The sequence below is a fragment of the Canis lupus genome, chromosome 16 (assembly GCF_048164855.1).
Source record: "Canis lupus baileyi chromosome 16, mCanLup2.hap1, whole genome shotgun sequence".
NCBI lineage: Eukaryota > Metazoa > Chordata > Mammalia > Carnivora > Canidae > Canis > Canis lupus.
In genome coordinates, this window is record NC_132853.1 from 53,734,228 (window position 1) to 53,757,547 (window position 23,320).

The window sequence follows — 23,320 nt, forward strand, 5'->3', positions numbered from 1 at the left end:
TCAGTCAAGGATATAGGACTGAGGGGCAGTCTGGTTAAGCAGTGCTAGCAGCTTAGAGAAAACACACCTGTAACCAGTCCTGAAATATTAGCTTAAGGAAAAGACTGAAACCTAGAGATATCTTATCCTCTTACTTCTTGGGTCCATAAGGCTGAGAAAAGTAGAAAAACAAATGTAAAATTTGACCCCGATGATTGGCCGAATGTCTGTGCTAGTAAAATTAGAGGTGTTCTGAAGAAAGCAATGGTCAAGAAGCAGTAGGACTCAGAAAAGCAAAACAGAGATATATGGGAGGATTTGAAAACCTTGGGATTTTCTGAATTCTAAATCCTCAAAGAGCCTCCTTTGTCAGCTGAAACAACCCCCTTCCTCCAGTCTTCTGAAACACTTCTTGAAGACACTGTCATTGCTGTGCATGAAAGAGTCACCCTCCAAGAGAAACCCAATTCTCCTCATGCACTAGTATGTATGGTCTCCAGAAATGATCAGAGTTATAGCCCAGTATGTCCCCAAAGGAAGGGCAAAGGCAAACTCAAGCCGAGGAGAATAAGGATTTGAAACCAACATAATTTTAGGATTTTTTTCTAATTTCACTGACAAACTGGGGGGGGGGATATGTGTGGGAATAGATTTTTAGGGTGCTCAACAACAGAGGGAAGAATATAATTCTGAATTAGCCTGAATTTATTGACATATAATTGTTACAGAGATTCTGGGTTTACTATGCTACCATGAGAAGCATAGGACTCCAGGTGATTATCCCTAAAGTACTGAGTGTCGTGTGTGACGCAAGCTGTCCATTATATGTAGGTTATCTAACACGCTCATAAAATGCCATTACCAATTGGAAATGGTTTATATGGGACCGGGCCCTGCCCCCTGGGTCCTGGGGATACTCCAGGGACACCTGCAGATTACTTAGTTGAAGATTACTTTGGACCTCTTCCATTGTGGAAAAGGCAGAGATTTTGCCCCACTGGAACAAGCTCACATATCTGGATTTGGAATTGCTTCCCTGTGTAGCCTATCATTGTGGCATTCTATGTGACACTGCTTCTGACCAAGGAATTCGCTTCACAGTAAAAGAGGGACGGCAATGGGTGGATACCCTTGTGATTTGAGCCTATCACTCAGGTGCAGTAATTTGTTTTGAACTGTGACTTGGATTATTGAAGATGGGTTTCAAGACTGGCTCTGAGACAGTATCTAATGAAGCTTGAAGGACATTGTCCTTTTAGACAAGTGTTCAGAACCAACCATTAATAATATGTGGGGCAGCTTCTCCCATAGCCAGACTAAGCAGGTCTGGAAGACGGGGGAGTGGGGATGATGCCTGTTCCATTTAATCAAACGACTCACTCTCCTCACCTGTAGACCCCACCAGTTTAGAGGTGTTGAATCCAAGAAAGGACTGCTCCACTATTGGGGCAGCCAGCCATTAGGGTAGCTCCCTTTGGAAAGGAGAAGTATGAAGTTTCAATTGCATGAGGGAGAGCTCCATTACCTAAGCAGAACGTTTTGTTTAAGAGTGAACAGAGAAATCAGAGTGGATGTGGATGTGGAACAGCAAAAGAGCGAGACTATAATAAACAATATTTTTTTTTCTTCTTTTGGGTCTCCACTATCTGAACTCATTCCAAAATTTGAAAATCCATTATTTTATGAGTCTTATGGGGAGGCATGAGCAGCGAGTTCATGGACACAGGACATAAGCTCTGCCAGCTTAGATGTTACTGCCCAGAACTTTGCATGTGGGACCAGGAAAAAAGAATCAGGGTCAGTTTACAGTCCATCCCCATAGTGGTGGTGGTAGAACCAAGGAGCAGCAAGCAGTCTGAGGAGTGGTTATGCAGGGACCAGCATCGGGGGACCGTGGCACCCAAACCAAGCTGTTTTTGAGATGTGATTGGCCATGGTCCTAGACCTCTAGCTTTCTTGTATCCAACCCATTTTCAAGATTGTTTCTCCTACAGATCTTGTGAGGTCCCAATAGGCTTCTGTTAAACTCCTGTCCAAGTTAGCTAGAGTTGGGTTTGTGGTTCGGAATCATGAATCTAAGTAGCCTATCTCATTTGGGCTCTTTCCTTTGCTTCTACTCACAGTAGGCAGGGGAGATGTTACGATGTTAGCTCTTATATTATCAACCCTAGAAAGAAACAGCTCGGAGAAGGACTGAACACGGCTCATCCACAACAATATCCCCTTTATTGATATTAATCACAGTTATGAGGTCTTGTCCATCAGAAAGTTTGCATTATGTAGAACTACATACAAAGACATAAAAATAAACGTATACCAACCACCAAACCAGTTAATTTCAACCAATCAAAACCTCTGAATGTATCTTCAATTTTGTTCATCAGTGCTTCAGAAGAACATACACAGACCCAGCCTAAGGTTGGCTGTGGGGGTCTTAGAGCATTCACAGAGCAGGGTATTTATTCACCCTTGGAAGCAATTCAACATGTAAACTCAGAGGGCAGGCATTGATAACCCAACACCTGAAAGCTGGCTCTTGGGCTGCCTGCCTTGCTGGCGGAGCCCACTCAAGGTCCCATATGCTCCTTTGACCAATGAGGACGGCAGGCCTTACCTATGTTTGAAGCAGACAGATTATATCACCCCTGTTGGAGAAACTACGTGTAGGAAAGAGCAGATTGGCTTGTAGACTACTTAAGTCATCCTTTAGAGTCACTTCAGGATGATGACTTGGCTAAGATTTACCCTACAAGGGGAATGTTAAAGAAAACCCAAAACAAACAAACAAACAAAACCTCTCTTTTTCTTCCTACCCCTTCTCCCTTCTTCATCCTAAACTGTCAGGCCAAACTCCAGGAAAGCCTGCAGCAGCTTAAACATTCAAGGTCAGGTTACAGGTCACATAGTCAATAGGGAAGGACCTATTGCAGATTCCAAATGTCTTTCTCTGACTTAAGTTAGCTTAAGTGGCTCCCTTCGTAACTACACGAGGGCTTGAGTTCCAGCTGTCTGCTGGTGTCCCCAAGTCTCTTAGAAAACTGAAGGCTATAGACTGATGGAAATAAATGTCTAGGGGATTTGGAAACCATGACAAACCACTTTGCTCTTGGAATCCATAGAGAGCAGAGGTCTCTAATCAAAGCTGCACTCTCACTCTGTGTTCATAGTCATCTGAATTCCCTTAACATCAATAGTGTCGATTTTTGCCTTCAGAAAAAATAAGAAAGAAAGAGAAAGACTACCCGCCTCCCTTCCCTTTGTGTTCCCCTCCCATACAGCATCTCCCTTGGGGGACGCAGAGGAAGGCATATTCCTCCTTTGGCTGGCTGGACCTTGGAGAGTGGGTTGCTATGTCCACGATGTTCCAGTTCCGGTCTCATGGGTAGACGATCAATGGTGAAAAATCAAGAGGTACCGATGAGAGGTGTCCTGGCCATTCTGCTCTGAGTCATGAGGCAAAAATGCTTAGGAGGCTTCTCTCTTGGTAGTTTGCTCCTGTAGGTGACCTTGAGAAGCTGCCACTGAGCCCACCAAGGGAGACTTGAGACTGTGAAAGCAGAGATTTCCCTGATTGGTGTGTCCTTGGTAATCCTGCTGAAGACAGATTCTATTCTGTGGCCAAACAAAAATCTGTAGTTCCGTGACACCTCAACATTCTAAATGAAACCAATATCTCCCTCCAAAGAAAGGTAAAAATTGTCCTACTATAATCAGAGTCAATCAGGATAATGAGATGAAAAGGAGAGAAAGGAAGAGGGTTTTAATGTAAAGGAAGAGGCCTGTGGTCCCGTAGAAGCCAACCGTTGCAGTTTCCTGGTGCCGCTTGTCCTGGGGTCCGAAGCATCTCAGCACTAGCCCAGGCCAACGTCGAGGGACATCATCACCACGAATCCCAGGATGGAGGCCCAGGAGGCCAGTTTCCCATTACCACTAGGAAGGAAGGGAAATGAGACCTTAACGCGCTCTGGGACATCATCCAAGCTGAAAGAATCCTCTGCGATGTCCAATTCCAACAGAAAATTAATAAGGACAATAATATTGATAAGCAGCATCTATCAGGGATTACTATATGCCAGGCGAACTAGCTCACGTAATCCCAAAGGATAATCACATGAGACCGGTACTGTCAGTGTTCCCTTGTTACTGGTGGGGAAACTGAGGCATACAGATGTAACTTGCCCAAAGGTACCTCTCATGGCTCTGGAATGTATACTTGAATCCAGTGTGGCGATTAAACTCTCGCTGATATTACTGAGTCTGACCTTTAAAGTAGCCTCAACATCATTCTGCTATAAAAACCAAATGGAAGGAAGAAAGGAAGCCCTTACCACCCCGACGCTCAGCCCATAGCTACACAGTGAGAATATGGATGGGTGGGAGGATCTGGAGGCTGGGGACCCGGGGCGGATGAGGGAGGGTTCGCTCTCCAACCTGATCTGAGCCTCGGGGATGATGTCATCCGTGACCACATAGACCATGGCGCCCGCAGCAAAGGCCAGAGCGTAGGGCAGGAGGGGCTCGGCCAGCACCACGGCGAAGGCGCCAAAGACCCCGGCCAGCGGCTCCACCATGCCGCTCAGCTGCCCGTACCTAAGGAGAGACCAGAGACAGGTGTCACCATGGGGAGGGCCGAGCAGACGCTCAGTAGCCAGCGTGCCCGGACTGCTGACTCAGCCCCAGAAAACAGATGCCTTTCGTGCCACAGCCTGGGTGCCCGTGGCAGTGCAAGAGCTCCTCACCGTGTTTTCAGCCACCTCCTCAGTCCTCCGACCTCCTCCGACACCGTAGGTGCCCCCTCCTGGGTTTCCTGTAGAGTTCTAAGTTTTCTGCATTGTCTGTTTTCCGTAACAGCATTATTGAGATACAATTCACATACCATAGGGCACACCCGTTCAATGTGTACAGTTCAGTGGTTTTAGTATAGTCACGGGGTTGTGCAACCGTCGCCACTACCTAGTTCCAGAACATTCTCATCACCACAAAAGGAAACCCCATACCCATTAGCAGCCACTCCCCATCCCTCCCTCCCTCCCCCAGCTCCCAGCAACCACTGATAATGCTTTGCGTCTCTATGGACTTGTTTATTCTGGATATTTCACATAAAGGGACTCATGCAACACTGGCTTATTTCATCTCATGTAATGTTCTCAACATGCGTCTGTGTTTTAATACATATCAGTGTTCCCTGGTCCTTTTGTGAGTATATCCTGCTGTACAGATACACCACATGCTCTCTATCCACTCGCCAGCTGATGTTGACATCGTCTCTTGACCGACACGACGCTGATTAGGAGTCGTATGGACATTTCCCAAGGATGGTTGCCTGTGGTAGGTTTGGGGGTTGGGGCCACCTCTGCGCCCCTTCTGCAGGAGCTGCACCCACGCGCCTCTGCCAAAGAGGTGGACCTACCTGGCCACCTGGCCAGGTGTATACTGAGGGCTGGTCCCCACTACCCGCCATCTTGGATTAAGAAGAGATTTCTTCTTTAAAAAAAAGAATCCCTTCATTTGAGCTAGTGAGAATGAGTCTCTGTTGCTTGTAATCACTTGGGCCCTGATTGAAACAGCAGCCCCCATGAGCCCTGAGAATCCAGAGAGTAGGAGATAAGCTGGGACCTTTTCCCCACGGTTGAGCCCAGCCAGCTGTTGGGTTGAAAACCAACAGACAAGGGAGTTGGGACATCTTTCCCACTATCCTTTGCGTGGGCATTTGGCAAGATATACTAGCTGGGAGCCTCAATCTCTCCATCTGTAAATTGGGGGTTGAGAAACCCAGAAGTGTACTGGGGCACTTCCCTGCCCAGCTGGTCTCCCCAGTGTCAGGACAGGGCTATGACCTCCCACCGCCCCCTGCTTCTCCGTGGCCAGGAGCAGACAGTTGGCATGGGGGAGACACTGTCTATACCGCAGGACCCTCTAAGGGGACACAGCTTCTGGACTTATATACCATGAGCATGGGTTGGCAGTTCTTGCAGCTCTGCAGTGTGTGTACAATTCCTGGCCTTGGCTTTGTCACTTTGGAAAAAAAGTGAGTTCGATGTCAAGCCCAGATGGACTGAGAGAGAAGAAGTTTAATCTTGGAGTCCAGACGGTGATGACGAGGCCCCTCATTTCCCCACCTCCCATCCTGTGGTGCCCCTCCTGTATGAAACAACAGTCACAACTTTGGGCTTCCAGGACTCACATTTGAACCAAATTTCTAAGGCCACCCTGCCCTGCCCTCACCCTGTCCTCTGTTCTGTAGACTGCAACAATGGAGAAAGAGACAAGAGAGGGTAAAATAAAATAATTCAAGTATGTGTAAGAACTTGTAAGTCATAAGGCCCCATAAAATGGAAGGTATTTTTAAATTGTTATTATTAGCAGTCTTTTAAAATGCCCTCACCGTGCATTCTAGAGCAGGGATTGTCTTCACAAAGAGGTATTCTGGGGTTCGGAGTCCTGAGTTGAGGGGCAGATTAGACTTCCAGTCTCGGAGTCACCACCGAGAACTCGTTGTCTGACCCTCTGGGCCACGGTTCTCCCCTCTCAAAGCTGAGGACTCCCCTTACATGTCACCAGAAAAGTAACATTAAGGAATAGACCAGAAGAGAAAGGCCTTTGGGGACCATGAAAACACGAAGTCTGAGTGCAACAAGCGTCCTCCCCTAGACCTTATTGATAGAATCCTGATCGTCACATTGACGAGGGTTATGACAGGGGCCAATGTAATGACTCACTGTGGTCAGATGGTCCTAAGTAAAGGCATGTTACGTTTAGAGTAGACACTGGTCTACCTCCTACTTGACGGGGAGAGAACCTAATACTGACTGGGCATTGTGGGGTAGCACCTGGAGGCGTTCTGAAATAGGGAACATGACCACGTGGGCTGGTTTGTGTAAAGGTTGAAGGTCAAGAGATGAGTATCTTGGGCTTCCTTCCACCTTTGGGGCCATGGGATTCAGACTGTCAGCATTTTACCAGAACCTCCAGGGTCACTTCCAGGTCAGAAGAGGAGGTTCTCGAAGAAAGAAGACCATACGAAGGATTGCTCTGAGCTTCACATCACACACGACCCCGGCCTCTGACAGCTGACATGCTGGAGCACTTACCAGAAGGCTCTCCAGGGGGAGAAGCCAGCCCCTCGCAAGGGGAGGCTGACAGCCAGGCCCTCCGGGAAATTCTGGATCCCAATTCCAATGGCTAAATTCCTGAAAGAGCAAGAAGGCACATGAAGGCAGCACCCACACACGTAGGACCCCGTGGCCTAAACCCAACGCCGTCCTGTGGCGTTGGAGATCCAGGTGAGACCTGTGTCACGTGGAGGAAGGACAAAGGTTAGTGCATGTGTGTAGGTGGGTGCGGGACACAAGGAGAAGCACCTGGCACAGACTGTCCACCCCTTCATGCTGTCCTTGGTCCCCAGGGACACTCAATCTTTACGGTTCCACAGTAAGCAGAGGACGTGCTGGTTGGGCATGAGGATGACCCGTGTTCTACTACTTAGCTGCATAGCTTTGTGCAAACCACTTAACTTTGTTCATCTCAGATCCTTAGAGTAACATAGACGGGCTTGCATGGGGATGATTACAGCTCCCGCGGAGGACCGCCGACGGCCGTGTGGCCCAATGACTTCACGCCTCTGAAGTTCCCAGCACCTGTGAGGTGCTCAGTACGTTGTGGTTTTTATTCCCTTATGGCACGGAGATGGACTCATGGTATTTTATTGAGAAGCAACCTCAGCAATGGGACAGGGACATAGTGAGCAGAATCCAACAGGGGCACAGGTCTCCTGGGCTTGGCTTCCCTGCCGACTCTGCGGGCCTGGCACTGCCACCATACTTCTTTGGGCCCACAGTGGTGTCCACCATGATCCTCTCTCCTCTGCTCCCACGGGACACAGAGGGGCTGTGCTCTGGGAACTGGTCGGGCTCGAGGACAAATTGATGTCTGCAGAGGGTGACAAGGGCCGGCTTTGGGGACTGGGTTTGGGATCAGGGTCAAGAGTTTCGTTTCTCACCTCTTGGGTCCCAAGTCTAGGAATCTCAACCCAGCTTTGGATCATACAGTGGAGTCCTGCTTGAGTTACAGGACCCTATATTCTCCCACCAGCCCTGGGCAGAAATACCCCAGTTCTCTAGTCTTCTGCTATCATTGTCGTAGCCCACACTGACCCTGAGCTCCTATTTTAGGAGCAAGGGGCATCTGAAATATATTCCTTTTTAAGAAATGAGCTTTAAGGGTCCACTTGCCAATATCATCTTGCCAATATGTCACTGGCCCCTGACCTGCCTTCTCAAACAGGCCCTCGAAGTGGCGATCCTTTCTTCCCCACGCTTTTCTAGTCTCCTCTCCCCACCCCCCAAATGGATAAGTGAATACAACCAGCTTTTCGTGACCTTTTGCAAAGCCCTGAATCCAAGGTATCTTTCAGTGGGGAAGATCAGAGGGTCCGACCAGTTCTTGTACTCCCTTTTTTGACCACAGACGCGGCATTTTGTGGCAAGCTCCGGCCCATGCCATCACCTGCCCTGCCATGTTCACAGGGAGGTGAACAGCTTACCCCCAGCCTGACCCCGGAGCTGCCGGCCGGTCCCGGGATTGTCACCAGCAAGTCAGAGGTGGGGCTCCCCGTCCAAAGTCCTCACCATGACGCAGCATGGACTGCAGCCATCCGCCAGGCGGACCATGGAAGCCTCCTCCACATCCTGTCCAGGAGCCACCATCCCGATAAGCAGCACAGAAGCCCCATTCTTCTATCCCTGGCAAGCCACATTACCCCTGCCCTGCCCTGGCTCTGGCATGGTGCTTCCAGCCCAACCAGGTGCCGCACCCTCTGGATCCTGCCAGGCCGTCCTCAGCAGGGCGCCACCTCGCTGGGTGATCACCAAATCTCTCCTAAGTGTTCACCCCCCAACAAGGGCTGGACCACGGATTCTCTGCCTTTCCCATCTTCACCAGGCTCTTTGCACACACACGTGCTCTCCCACCATGTTCCCCTGCTCCGCTGTATGCCCCGCTTCTGTTAGACATCAACCAGACAGGGGTGACCCAACGGGAGTCTCCTCTACTCACTCTCCCTGTCCCATTTCATCACTTGCATAACCTCAGGACTGAGTTAAACACAAAGCTCTTGGCCCTGGCCCCGATGCCCGGGCCTACCCTCGAGACTCCGGTTCATCGCTATGGTGTTGGGCTTCAGATCTGCAGACTCGAAGAACGCGCTGACAGCACTGAGAGCCAGTGACCTAAGACATCATCAAAATGGGCGAGGACGGGGTTCGTGGTCACGCCCACCTCCCACCCAGGAGCCCCGTCCCTGCCACCCTGCCACCCCACTGAGAAGCACCATGGGGAGGCCCCAGGTGGGAGCTGAGGACACCAGTGGCTCCTTGTGAATGCACCAGCTGGCCTGCAGACTGGGTGCTTCCTGTGTACAAAACCTGAACTGGGGGGCCCTGGAGGGGATCTGCAGAACAAAGACCAGAAGCAGAAAAGTGGGGGGCTGCTGGGGAGATAGAACCAGCAACAGAAGAGAGGGGTTCCTGGGTGCCCCAGGCCAAAGGAGCAGAAGAGAAGCAGGGCTTGGTGTGGCAGGGCTGGTCCCTGGGAAGCACAAGCTCTGGGCTGACTTATTGGGGGTGTGCGTGGGGGCTGGATCAGCAGACTGGGGCCCGGTGAATGGGGTGCCAAAGCTCAGCCTGCCAAGAAGGAAGCTCCAGATGCTCACTCCCTCTTGCAGCCCTACTGTGCTTTTCCTGGGCTTTCCATGACCAGCTGGACACTCCCTGTAGCATCCCCCAAGAGTGAGGCATGCTGGGCCATCCCCTCCATTGTTCACCTTTTAGGGGAGGGAAAGCCCAGATGAGAGGTTTCCTCTCCAGGACGGGCTACGAAGATTCCAAACAGGATTCAAAGGCAAGGGGAAAAACCCAAACCTTGTCCTTCCCAAGACAGTGAGGCTGCTGTGTTCTGTGTTTTGTTCTCCCCAGAGGGAGCATGAAGACACCATCGCCAGTCTAGACTGTGGCAAATTAGCAGCAGGGAGAGGGAGGTGGGGATGAAGGGCTCATTAAGAAAAGAAACCGCAGGCTCTCCCCTGACGGCACCCCTTTCCTTCGGTGTCAAGCCAAGCCCCACAGTGATCTGTCACCTGAGCCGGACCAGGATGAACAGGGACAGGGAGAGAAGGGCCAGGAAAGGTCATCCATGGGGAGAGCAGGGGCAGGGAGGAGAGAGGGGGAGTGGAGGGATGGGGGGCCGGGCCTGGCAAGTGCAACGCTGGCCCTCCAGGCTGCCAGCTAGGAGAGGCTTCCCTGCCTTATCGTCAGACATCACTGATCCCAAGAGACGAGCAACAGGAGGAAAGGCCATCTCGGTGGACAGTTGATTTCTGCTTTTGCTTAGAGCCCTGGAAGCAGCTAGAGGCCTGACCCTGCCAACCCTGACCAGGCCTGGCTCCTCGTCTGCATCCTCATCCTCCTCCTCGGTCCCTGGAGTAAATGTTCGAGAACACCCGGGTTGTAAGGGCCGCTGGAGGCCGGCTGTTCGACACCTTCTCGGTTAAGGGAGAAACAAAGATACAGAGAAGCTGCACGTCTTTGGAGAGATGGTGTGACAGGTAGTGGGTGCGCCAGAAAGACCTGGGTGGGACCCCCAGCTGCACCACTGTGACCCAATGCACGCTATAAGCAACTGGGCCTTGACTTTGTCCTTATCACAGGCGTAAATGCCTGCCATTTTGGGGGTCCTTCTGTGCATGATCGCTGTGAACCGCCGGTCACCCACAGCTCACAGCCCAGAGCCGGTGCTCCTAAAGCAGTCCTCCTGTTAAAATTGCCCGAGGTTCCCGAAGGAGGCGCCACTCAGGCTCTGCTGCTCCCCCGCCCCTGGCGACCTTCCCAGACCCACACCAACTTCTCCAACTCCTGCTCCTCAGCCTTCTGGATCCTGTGACCTCCAGGTCAGAACCAAAGCCAGAAATAGCAACTGGTGGCCAGCTGGGACCTCCCCTCTCAAGGGTGACTCAGAATCCACCACCGAGCCCCACCCATGTGTGAGAGGTTATGTCGGACATGAAGAGAGATGTTAGGAAGCCCCCCCCCCTTATTTTTAAGGAGTTTACAGTCAAATAGAGGGCAAAACACCTGTCTATAAAGAACCACAGGATGGCACCCAACTCGCCATAGGGAGGCACGAAATGGATGCAGAGAACATTCTAGTAGAGGAACATGATCTGAGCTAGAAAGTGACATTTGAGATGGACTTTGAAGGATGAGGATTCTTTTCACGGACATTGAGAGATGAGGAGATGCACGTCGTATCGGAAGAAGGAAGAGAGCACGCGTGTAAGATGGTAGTCCGGGGGCCATTCAGGCCTTCTTTCCTGCCCCTTCATCAGTTCAAAGTCAACACACACACACACACACACACACACACACACAGGACATGTGCAGAAGTCGCAGCCCAGCTGTCCCAGACATCAGTCTTGTGCACAGGAAAGCTCACTACCTGCTCAGTTTGCTGGCTTCCGAGGGAAAACCTGAGTGCTCAGTGCCCCGGCCTGAGCCCCACCCCAGGGGCCTCCCCAACGCCAAGTGCAAGGTTGCATCCCTCGGGTCTCTAGCCCTCCTTTAGAGGCAGACTCGGTGCTGAATGAGACCGACTTCTTGGCCATGTCCACCCAGACCCCTCACTTCATGTCTTGGGCCTTGCACTTGGGGAAAGCTTTCAGCCTATGTCCTGTGCACAAAGCACAGAGCGCACAGTCCCCGTGGCAACGACCTGTGGCCGAAGTCAGCTCATCTCTCATCTCCCGATACTCTGCCCGTCAGAGGGCACCTAAGGTCCCTCTGCTGGAATAGAAATGATGACAATCACCCTTGCCATTTACTTAAATTGATGAAGTGTCAGGCGTGGTAGCAACACACAGTCCTCTCGTCCACCTTCTAAGTGTTTCCTCCCCATTAATATCCCCATTTTACAGATGGGGAAGCTGCCGCACAAGCCGCTGTGCCCAAGGTCACCCGGCCACGAATCGACAGTGGTCACATTTGTCGGGGCTTCTGGGCCTCACGCAGACCCACAGACCATCTTGGAGAGAGATGGTTACCTGGGCTCAAGTCTCCAGCAGGGGATCAGGTGCTGCCTAATGCCCACTCTGGAGGCAAGAGGAGCGGACCAGATGGAGGAGATGTTAACCAGAGTCCTCCAGAGTTAAGGGAGCTGGAACATCTCCCCTACAACTGCCACCGTGGATATTTTGGGTCAGATCGTTCTTTGCTGTAGGGGCTGTCCCGGGCATAGTGGGATGTTTAGCAGCATCTCGGGCCTCTACCAATCAGATCCCAGTAGGTCCTCCCAATCACGACAACCGAAGACGTCTCCAGATGCTCCAGGACATCTTCTGGCGGCAGGCAGGGCGAGCATGGGGACAAATCGCCCCTGCCTGAGAGCCACTGAGCAACAGCGTAGGGGAGCTGGCTTCCTCACCAAGTACCTGAGCAGCAGGAAAAAAATGCCTCGGACCAACCAAGGACAATCTCTGATCTCATTTGTCTGATTTGAGAATTTCTAGATTCGGTGGTGTTGAGTCTTCAAGGGAACTTAGCTGTGGGATTCAAGTTAAAAAAAAAAAAAAAAAAGGACGCTGGAGAAGGACTGGGCCCCTGCTCCCTCATTCCTAAGGCAGTAGCTCTGGGACCTGGAGTTGCACAATTCCGGGGGAACCGTGCACATCGTGTGTTCTGGGAATGGCACCCCCCCCCCGGAGTTGTGCAATGGGACATTCCTGCTTGAACCCCAACCGCAGGTTATTGCTCAGCCTCGGGTTCAGTTCTGAGGCTGGAGGCGAGGCGTCCCCAAGGAGGCGGTTGGGAGGGTCACGGATTTCTCTGAGAGTTGGCAGGTGAGCGTCCTTGCAACCCGCAGCCTGCTCTCCAGGCTATGTTCTCCGGCCTGCCGATAATGAGAGAAGCACAGCATATTCCTGACAAGCCCCGCTTCACCCGGGCTCCCAGATCCTCCCCTGGGCCGTGAGCGTGTGTGTTCTTGTGTGGCAGGCCCTTACATACTGTTTTGATTGTTATCGTCCTGCCCTGAAAGGCCTGAGTGTTCAGGCTCAGGGGTGACATCACCGGCTTCCCACTCGGGCTGCCGCTTGATGTTTGATGAGCTTGCAGGTGGGAAGGGGCTGGATGCTCCCCGCGGGGCTGCCGGGCCCTACCTGCTTCGTGGAGCTGGTTTAGCACAGAAGGGATCTTCCCCACCCCCCTTCTTCTCAGTTTTGGGAGGCTGATTGCCACAGGCTGGAAAGCCAGGATGACCCATCCTTTCCCTTAAAGTCGGCGGCCCTTCTCAAAGAGGGCGGGGAAGAGCCCCAGGAAGTCAAGCCACAAGGCAGGGTGTCGTCTGAGGGTGATTCAGGCCACCACTGCACACCCCTCCTTGCAGAACAGCAGAGAAGCCTCTTGGATATTGAGGGGGGTCGCTCACCCCCACTGAGGGACGCCCTGGGGATCGTCACCTGCCAAGTCTCCCAGCAAATAAATCCGTCCTATGTACAGGGTACAGGCCAGGTCAGAGGCTGCCTCCACGTGATTTAAAAGCACCTGGGGGTATGGACCCGAGAGCAACGTGCTTACACAGTCATAAAGGCTACCAGGCTCCTAGGAGCTCGATCGGTTAGCCCCAGACTGAAAATTAAGCAAATGCCCGTCAAGGACCGAGTGAAGAAAAAACCAGTGATCTGCTCACCCCGTGCAATAGCTTTTACAGCAGCAAGAGTGAACCATCTACAGCTTCGTGCAACAGGATGAGGCATCTCAGAGGCGAAATTGTGGGCAAGAAAAACTAGACACGAATCGTGAATGCTGTGACCCTCTGGTCACATGAATTCCCCAGACAAAAACGAGCTATGCCTTCTGAACTGCGAACTGATGGATAGGCGGCCAATGGCAACCGGTTATTGGTGAGTTCTCCTTTAAAATAATTGATTTTTAGGGGCGACTGGGTGGCTCGGTGGGTTGAGCATCTGATTCTTGGTTTCGGCTCTGGTCATGATCTCCGGGTACTGGGACTGAGCCCCGCGTCGGGCTCCGTGCTGGGTGGGGAGTCTGCTTGTGGATTCTTTCTCTCCCTCTCCCTCTGCCCCTTGCCCAGCTCTCTCTCTCCCAAATAAAAAAATAATAATAATAAATATTTTTTAAAAAAAGTAATCGATTTTTTGGAACCATGCATTCTAGCAGAGAATGGGGATGCTCTCATGGTAGGACTTGGGGTCCTGAGTGGGGGGTGGGGGTCACACTCTGAGGACAAGGATAACTTCCCATTGCCTTTTCATAAATATGTTTCATTGCAGCTGAATGGACATGCAGAGAAGAGCACATACTCCATCTATTCCGCTTGATGAATTTTTCAGAAACGTGATGATCATTATAACACCCACACCCAGCTTGAGAAACGGAACATACCAAGCACCCCAGGAACCTCCAACTCCAGGGTCCCTGGTCTCCAAGGGGAGCCGCTGTCTTCACTTCCAACTGCTTGGCTTGGTCACGCTTGCTTGCAGATGTTCTGCGAATAGTTTAGGCGGCCCTACAAGACCTGGGTGGAGGATCCTGTGAGGGTTGTGGGTGATGACCCCTTTGCAAACATGGCCCGCAGGTGGCTTCCCCCCGGCTGTAGGTTTGGAGGCCCTTCGGGGTACTGTCCTTCCTAGGGTACCTGCATCTGTCCCCTTGCTCATCCTTCACTCCAGTTTCTCATTCGCTGAATGTTCTAATCGTTCCATTTGTAGGATCGGCATTGGGGGCGGGGAGGGTGTCGGGAGGAGGGTGGCAATAAAACCATTTTGTTCTCCAGCAGGAAAAATACCATTTACAAGCCACTGAAAACTTTTCCAGCATTTTGGTACTTTCTTCTAGAAAGAGCTCTAAGGGCCTTTATAAATTATACATTTATTTTTTTTTCTTTCACTTAGGAGGTGTACGTTCATTTTCCATTTTATAGACAGGGTAACCCAGGTCCCACAAAGGGCAAGCAATAAACTGAAGAACACGGCACGGGTCACTGCAGTAAAGCCAACAGTGCTGGATCCCAAGCCTTCTCCATATGCCATCTCTTCATGTAAAACCACAGAAGGCAGGGAGGAAGAGGGGCCAGAGACGGCTTCGGGGAAGGAAGACCACAAACCTTGATGTCATTCTTGGCTAGTCTCGCTCGCTCGCTCCTCACACACAACCCGACAGGGAATCCTAGGGATCTATCCTCCAAGCCTGTACACATCCAGGCACTTCCTCCCTGCTCCACGGCTCCGCCCAGGTGGGGACCGCCACTGTCTCCTGCCTGGTGCACAGTGGCAGTGTCCTAACTGGTCTCCTTGCTTCTCCCCCTGCCCCTCCACTCTGTCCTCTCCACCGCTGCTATGTCTATGTATGTTGCTCCTTGGCTTGACACTGCTGTGGCTACCCATTTCACCCAAGGGCAGAGTCCAGGTCCTTCCTCTGGGTTGTGGTGACCTACATGTCCTCTCTGTCCTCTCTCTGACCTCCTCTATTCCTCTTCCCTGGCTCCTTCCACTCCAGAGGTCCAGCCTCTCTCTCTCTCTCTCTCTCTCTCTCTCTCTCTCTCATTCTCTCTCTCAACTTCTTTCTGCACGCTTGGTTGCCCCTGCTTTGGGCATTTCTACTGGAATATTCCTCCTTGGGTATCTGTGACTCACCTCTTCACCTCTTTCAAGACTAGGCCATCTGTTTTCTCCAAGGCTAGGTCATAAAGGACATTGTGGCTTTTGTCGATCTCTCTTGACCACTAGTTCTGGGGGAAGCCAGCTACCACGTTGTAGGACTCTCAAGCAGCCACAGAGAGGCACCCATGTGACAAGAGGGCCTCTAGCCAGTAGCCATGTGGTCTGTCACCTTGGAGGCTGGTCCTCTGGCCCCGTCCAGCCTTTAGATGAGTACAGCTCCAGCTGACTTCTTGACTGCAACCTTGAGAGGGACACAGAGCAGGGGGCACTCAGCAGAGCCACCCTCCAATTCCCAACCCACCAAAAACATGAGATAATGTTACTGGCTTGAGCCACCAAACTTGGAGCTATTGTGTTACTCGGCAGTTGTAAGATAGTTACCTCCCCGACGAAATCTGCCCTCATCCCTTTATCTAAAATCACAAACCATCCAGCACTCCCATTCCCCTTTAAGCCTAGCCTATTTTTCTTCTCCTCTTCCATATTTTTTGTTAGCAGTTCCTACCGTCTAACCTCCTGTACAACGTACTCATTTTTTACGTGAATGGTTTGCCCTTTCCCCCACGTCTGACCCGGCATCAGGACAAGCTGGGAATCTCTGTTCACCGATGCGTCCCGAGCACCTACAGGAGTGCCAGGTGCACACAGCCATGTGCATGGAACAGGCATGCGCACAGATGTGGCCCGGTGAGTTCCAGCAAGGCCCATGTCTCATCTGCTCCCAGCTGCAGGTCATCAATCAGCAGCGAGCATGTCACAACTCCCTGGGCCACGGTGTCCTCTGCTCTAAAACAAGGAGGCTGAATCGGGCGACCTGTAAGCTCTTTTCCAGATCCTAAGCTCTGGGATTCCTACACAAGGGCGGCATTGTGGGTTCTCCAGATTCCAGGGGCTGCAGAGACAGGCCTCGGCGTTTGCCAAAGCTCGTTTTCCTGGCCGTTGCACATCTGGAAAGCCGAGAAACAAAACCATCGCATTGTGCACATCTGGACAGCATAAACCAATCGCTCCAAGAGGAAACTCCGAAACGGCTGCTCAGCGAAAACCCGCGGCGCAGGCCAAATGAGAGGGGCTGAAAGGCTCCTTTCTTTTCCACCCGCAAAACAATCTTCTGGGCACGAAGCTGGAAGCTGAATGCTTTGCTGCTGAATAACATACGCTCTCAATAGCCTTCGACTGCAGTCTCTGTCACGTTGCTCTCTTGGCCTGGCTCCTGGCCAATGCAAAACTCCGAGAACAGGGATTTTTTCCCCCGCTCCCTTGTTAAGACCAAACGATACCTTCACTTATCCTTGGGGCATATGGACTGAGTTCAAAGCTGAACACCACCTGCTCCTCCTCCTCCTCCTCCTCCTCCTCCTCCTTCAGGGAGAGCAATTGAACCGCACGCCTAATGCAAACCGAACAGGGAGCTTTGAGCTCTGGTGAGAAATCGCAGGCGATTTGCATGCAGTTGTAACTGCAGCTGGGCAGAGAAAGCCGCCTGTCAATATGCAGTGAGTTCTGGGCCCCCAGAACAAAGAGGAATGATATTCCTTTGCAAACGAAATGAGTGTCAGGGGCTCTGAACTTCCGGCAGTATCTCTTCACTAGCAAAGACAGTGCAGGGAGTTGGGGAGAGGCAGGCAGGGAAACGTGGGGTTTTACCCATTTCCAAGTTCACAGCCTGTGATGTCAAAGGCTCGATGGCCAAGGTGACTTGGAGCATGGGAAGGCTCGAGCTGCAACTCAAAGCATGTGTACTGAGTCGATGTCGTGCGAACAACAGGGGATGCTTGCAAGGAGCAGATGAGGGTAGCTGATGACCTGAGGGTTTGGGTGTCGGGTCGTCCCTTGTTGTCATTTTTTAGAGGTTTCTTGAGGGTGCAGGTGAAGAGCAGGAGCACAACCGAGGGAGTTATGGTCCTGAGGCCCAGCCCTGGACCCTTACCCTCAAACCACAGCACCTCCCCAAGACTCAGAACACTATATCCGTGGGACCACTGCCTTTCGCTGTGAAGCCTGACAGCACTGGAAGCACAGGGCCCCTAGCTCACAGCCTGCTGTCTCTGAGTGCAGACTGACATGACGAAAACCAGGCGGGGCACTGGAAAGAAATCGAACCAAAAAAATAAATCTTTTCCTTCCTCGTCTTGACTAGCTGGGGACGCTGAGCTTTGCTGCTGGGAAACGGCTGTGTTTTCCTGGCTTCTCAGCGTGGATGAGGTGAGTGCAAGATGCATGTCGGTAAAGCCAATGCCAGGGAGGTGAGCTGCGGATAATCATCAGCTGGGAGGTTCACGCCAAGATGGTGGGTGAAGCAGCCACCCTGATCAGAGCCGCTGCTTCTAGAAACAGCTGGTGCTGCTCACAGAGGTGCCTGGCTAACAGCAACTGTAGCAAGAGCACCAGACAGCTCATTTAATAAGCTCTGGCCTTGCACCGGATCTAGAGATAAGTGCTGTTGATGAGTCATCTCATGTTACTTTGGTGATTACCCTACACAAGAAAAACCCTACTAACCCATTTCAGAGATGTAGAAACTGAGGCTTAGAGAGGGTGAAGTATCTCTCCCAAGTTCGTGAGGCCCCAAGTGCTGGAATTCCAGCTCAGGTCTGCTGATTCCAGAGCTCGTGGGCTTCACCTACATGTGCTGCACCATCCCACCAACCCAGTCCAGCAGAAACCTTACAGAGCAAGGGTGGATCTTTTTGTAATCCCACTTTGTGAGGGATAACCTGTGATTATGGGCAATTATTTCACACCATGAAGCCATCTAGTACCAACTTTCTGCTGTGGGGTTTGGGGATAGGGGCCTAGCACAAACATCGTAAAAGATCCTTTTGGTTTAAAATATTCATGTTCTGTAATTATCTGTAAAATCATAAGAGCTTCCCAGTATTTTCAAATGAGTGGCTGGGTTCTGACACATATCCGGGATCCTTTTCCCTGTCAGTAACTATAAAGAATTCTTTGGCTATTTTACGTAGATCTCAGTGGCCCTGATGGATAGCCCCATTCCCAAGGTATCAGGAATCCCTAGCCTTCCTGGTAGGAGGAAGCCAATTAAACCCTGTCATCTCTGACCCCTGCGCTCCCTCTGAGGGGTACTAAGCAGTGCAAAAGGAATAGCAAGTCCAGAGTGAGAGGAGGGCATAATCATAGGCTCTGATTGGGCACAAGAGGAGGAGAAAGGACCAACAGTGTCCATCAGATGGCCAAGAAAGCACAATCCTAATGGCAGCTGCTTGGTCCCCACCCAAGGAGCCACTCGGGGACATGGGCTGGGGGCGCTTAGAGCCCATCCAGCCAGAGCTGAGACTTAAGGATCATCCCGTGTGCATATGAGATTATGGAGAAGGCTGCCTTCCCCACTGCATCCTGTCAAACACAGCCAGTCCTCTGGACTCTTCCAGAGTGCCAGTGTCATCCAAGACAGAGAAGCAGGAAAACTGCTTTCCATTCAAGGAGATTAAGGAGACGTGACAACCAAATGCAGTGCCAAGACCAACAAATAAAACATCAGCAGACACGTCTATAAAGGGCATTCGGGAGTGATTACAAAGATTGGATAGGGTCGGTGCACTAGATAATTTCATTAGATCAATGTTGAATTTCTTGGGATAATCGTATTGTGGTTTTGTGCGAGAATGTCTTTAATCTTTCTTTTCCCCCCTCAAAGTTAAGGAGGTTGTTTTGCTCTGAGACTTCTCAAATAATTCAGTATACAAATTTAATCATTCATAAAATATTTAAAGTTTTTGGTTTTTTTTTTTTAAGTAATCTTGAAATCATGATCCCAAGGGCTGGAAATCATGACCCCAAGATTAAGAGTCGCTTATTCTTCCTACTGAGCCAGCCAGGTGTCCCTACATTCATCAAATATTTAAAGAGCCCTTACTATGCACCAGGTACTCTGTATTTCTTTTTCTTTTTAAACTGAAATAATTTGATACTTACAGAAAGTTGCAGAAATAATACAGATTTCCTGTGTCCACATCATCCAGATTCCCTAATGTTAACAATGGACATAACCACCAGTACAACGATCAAAACCAGGAGGATAACACTGTACATCAGCGTAAAAAAGAAGGCAGAAAAAGAAAAAAAAAAGGAAGGACCTTGCCCCCCACTCCCTCCCTTCCCACTACCCACTGTGAGTAATCAGTTTTCTTAGTTTCTGGTTTATCTCTGTACAAATGAGCGCATACATCTCTATTTTATTACCTTTCCCTCCACCCTCCTTTTTTTTTTTTTTTTTACATAAATGTTAGCATACTAACAGATGCTTTTTTTTCAATTTTTTTTCACTTAATAGTATGTCCTGGTAATCACCCCAAATCAGTTCACAGAGCTCTTCTCCATTCTTTGTTACAACTGCATACTACTCCACTGTGTGGCCATATCGGTTTATTCAACCCCATTTAGGTCACTTCCAATCCCTTGCAATTACAAACAGTGTCGCAATGAACAAATCATCGTGCGCACATCCTCATTTTCACATTCGTAGAAGTGTATCTGCAGGCTAGATTGCTAAGGGTGGCCTGGGTCAGAAGGGAAAGGCAAATGTGATTTGGCTAGATGTTGACAAGTTTCTCTCCAGAAGGGCTGCATCAATTTGCATTCCCACCAGCAGTATACGAGGGGGCTGGTTTCTCCGCAGCCTCATCACAGAATATGGTGCCGTATTTTAAAATTGTGTCCATCTGATAGGTTAGAAATGATATCTTGGTGCTATTTTTTCCCTTGCTATTTTAATTAGCATTTTTCTAATAAGAAGTGAGTTTCAGCATTTTTCCTACATGCTGGAAGGCCAATTTTATATGCCTTTTGTGAATACTATTCGTGTCTATTTTTTTTTTTAATCAGAATGTCCTGATTCTTGAAAGATGCAGCTGAAATACACAGAGGTAAGGGGTCCTGAAATGTCAAATGGTTCAATGGGAAAGTACGTGTGTGTGTGTATGTGAACATGTGTGTTTACCTATCTATGGAGAGAACAATAGTCTTATTATACACACACACACACACAGCTCCTCCCTCTCCATATACACACAAAATGAGTCAGTCGTCAACATGCCACTGTTCCCTCCTGTAGCTACAGCAAACATGCTCAATCACCCAACCTCCCCTTTTGCCTTCATGGCTTCCACATGACAAGTCACTCTGGGAAGGACTCTAATGCCCACAGGCTGGGCACATCCCTAGGAAGCCTGGAAAACTAGCAGAGCACTCAGGTGAGCCACGCCCCCAGCCAGATGTGCTCTGTCTCCTGATATCCCGTCAGGCCAACATTTTAAAGGGGGCCCTCCCAGGCCTGGTCACTCCCCATCAACCTTCACAACGTATGCCACAATTACTTACATTAAATCAACCCACCTTTTCCTCTTCAAGTGCCTTTTTAAATAAAATTGTGATACTTTCCTAAGGGAAATAAACACCTGCATTATTTGCCGGATACAGAAAGGAAGTGAAGAAGTAAATATATTGAAAGCAGATCAGAGGGGATCCCTGGGTGGCTCAGTGATTTAGTGCCTGCCTTCAGCCCAGAGTGTGATCCTGGAGTCCTGGGATCGAGTCCCCCATCAGGCTCCCTGCATGGAGCCTGCTTCTCCCTTTGCCTGTGTCTCTGCCTCTCTCTCTCTCTCTCTCTGTGTCTGTCATGAATAAATAAATAAAATCTTAAAAAAAAAAAAAAGAAAGATCAGAAATGGTGAGTTGGTGTGGAAGTGACGTAAATCTAGACACTCAGATTTGGAGTCTAGCTGGGTGGCCCAGTGAGGGACCCGAGTCTCCTGCCACTTGCTGAAGTCAAAATCCCAGATGGAAATTCCAGATAATCTTTTTTTTTTGAGGGGGGAGGGGCTCCCAGTGCAAAGAAGGTCTGTAGCCTGGATGGTCACGGTACTCGGATGGCATCTGGGAGGGAGATGAAATCAGCACATTGAAAGTGCTGCAATTAGCGCCTGGCACAGAGTAAGCACTCAGTAAAGGCGAGCTGCTTCTTTCATCACCAGGATGATGAGTAGCCACGTGCAAAAAAGAGTTAACAGGGCAGGCTCGAGGCTGTTTGCAAGGCTGGCCCTTTGCTGGCTTCTGGGAACCTGATCAGGGTGTCTCTCTGGGCCCAAACTGTTTGTGCAAATCATATTGTTGACGCTGAACACCTGCCTCACTTCCAGGAGTCTGAAGTTTTAGTATGTGGTAGTCAGAGGGTGTCTGTGTGGGCAGCCCCCAATAAAATCTTTGGGCACGGCGTCTCCCATGAGTGCCCTGGGTAGACAGGAATTTGCACGTGTTGCCACAAATTCATCACTGTGGGAATTAAGCACAGCCTATGAGCTAGCAAAGAAAAGGACATTTGGAAGCTCGTGCCTGGCTTCCTCCAGACTTTGCCCCACGTGTGTCTTTCCTTTGCTGATTTTGCTTTGTATCTTTTCCCTATAATACATCTTATGTATGAATATGACTAAATGCGGAGTCCTGTGGGTCCTTACAATGAATCACCCAATTGGTGTGGGCTTGGGAGACCTCCACAGTAAGAAGGAGCAGCAGTGACTGCGGCTGGTGTCAGGTGGCTGGACCTAAGGGAAGCCATCACATCCTAGGATTGCGGGTGGGAGGCAGCCAGGCATCCTGACCTTAATGGACTGGAAATGGAGGCTCAGTACATAAAACCCAAGGCCAGGGGCCACCATGGGACCACAGGGGCCAGCGACAGGGGCACATTCGAGACAATGCCCAGGTGGGCCCATCACATCACAGTGAAGCTATAAGGAGAAAGGAGAGCAGATGCTCCCCTTGGTCAGGAGAGAGCTAATGCTGAGAATTCAGATCTCTAGAGAAGAGGAGAAGAAGGAGGGGGAATCTCAAATTGCCTATGTCTATAACCCAAGCTGAGCATACTTAAGATTAGAGGTGACAGGATGACCTTTAAATGGCACGTGTTTACCTTCCAGGCAAATGAAGGCTAAATTCATGGACTACAGTGGTTCTCAAGGGTACCTGAGAGTCACCTAGAGGATTTGTTAAAGCACAGACCGCTGGGCCTGCCCAGAGGACCCAGTAGATCAGAGCGGGGCCTGAGAACACACACTTTGAACAGGTGACACTGATGCTGCCAGAAGCCACACACTGAGAACCACTAACACAGAGACCTACACTTACACACCACGATCAGAATGAACCGGCCTCTGCAGCGTTGGAGGAAGAACGATCTGCCCCAAACTGCATGAGCAACCCTGGGCAATGAGAATTTCATGAATCCATCCCTCCAACGGCAGCAGCTGTGTGGAGAGGCAGGGCTCGGGGAAGGCTCAGCAGGGAGAGGTGGGCTCAAAAGCCTCAGTGCGGCTGCCTTGGGGGAGCTCTGGGGAAATGGAAATGTTCCAGAGCCTTCCAAGAAGATGCATGTGCCCACCCTGTCTCAGGCACCTTTATCTTGCAGGCAGTAGCAGGATATCCCAGGCCAAGCCAGAGTCCAGACAGGACCCTTCACACCTATCGAGTCTTGGCCCTGCTGGGGGGACTGTCCCACACCTGCTGGGTCTCGGCCCTGCTGGGGGGACTGTCCCACACCTGCTGGGTCTTGGCCCTTCTCGGGGGGGGGGACTGTCCCACACCTGCTGGGTCTTG

At 50.6% G+C, this 23,320-nt stretch overlaps 1 protein-coding gene across 10 annotated transcripts in view; it reads right to left on the reverse strand.

Moving 5' to 3' along the window:
- Nucleotides 1–2,186: 2,186 nt before the first annotated feature.
- Nucleotides 2,187–23,320, reverse strand: part of SLC39A11 (solute carrier family 39 member 11) — a 358,069-nt gene continuing 336,935 nt past the window's right edge. For 8 of the 10 annotated variants that reach the window (XM_072781410.1, XM_072781408.1, XM_072781415.1 and 5 more), the window contains 3 exons: nt 7,071–7,169; nt 4,411–4,569; nt 2,187–3,909 (listed from right to left, as the gene is read on the reverse strand). In XM_072781410.1, the coding sequence (XP_072637511.1) occupies nt 3,831–3,909; nt 4,411–4,569; nt 7,071–7,169 (337 nt within the window). In that variant the 3' untranslated portion in view covers nt 2,187–3,830. Of the gene's footprint in view, nt 3,910–4,410; nt 4,570–7,070; nt 7,170–15,679; nt 15,948–23,320 lie in introns of those variants that run through there. The other 2 variants (XR_012009254.1, XR_012009253.1) reach the window with 1 other exon arrangement.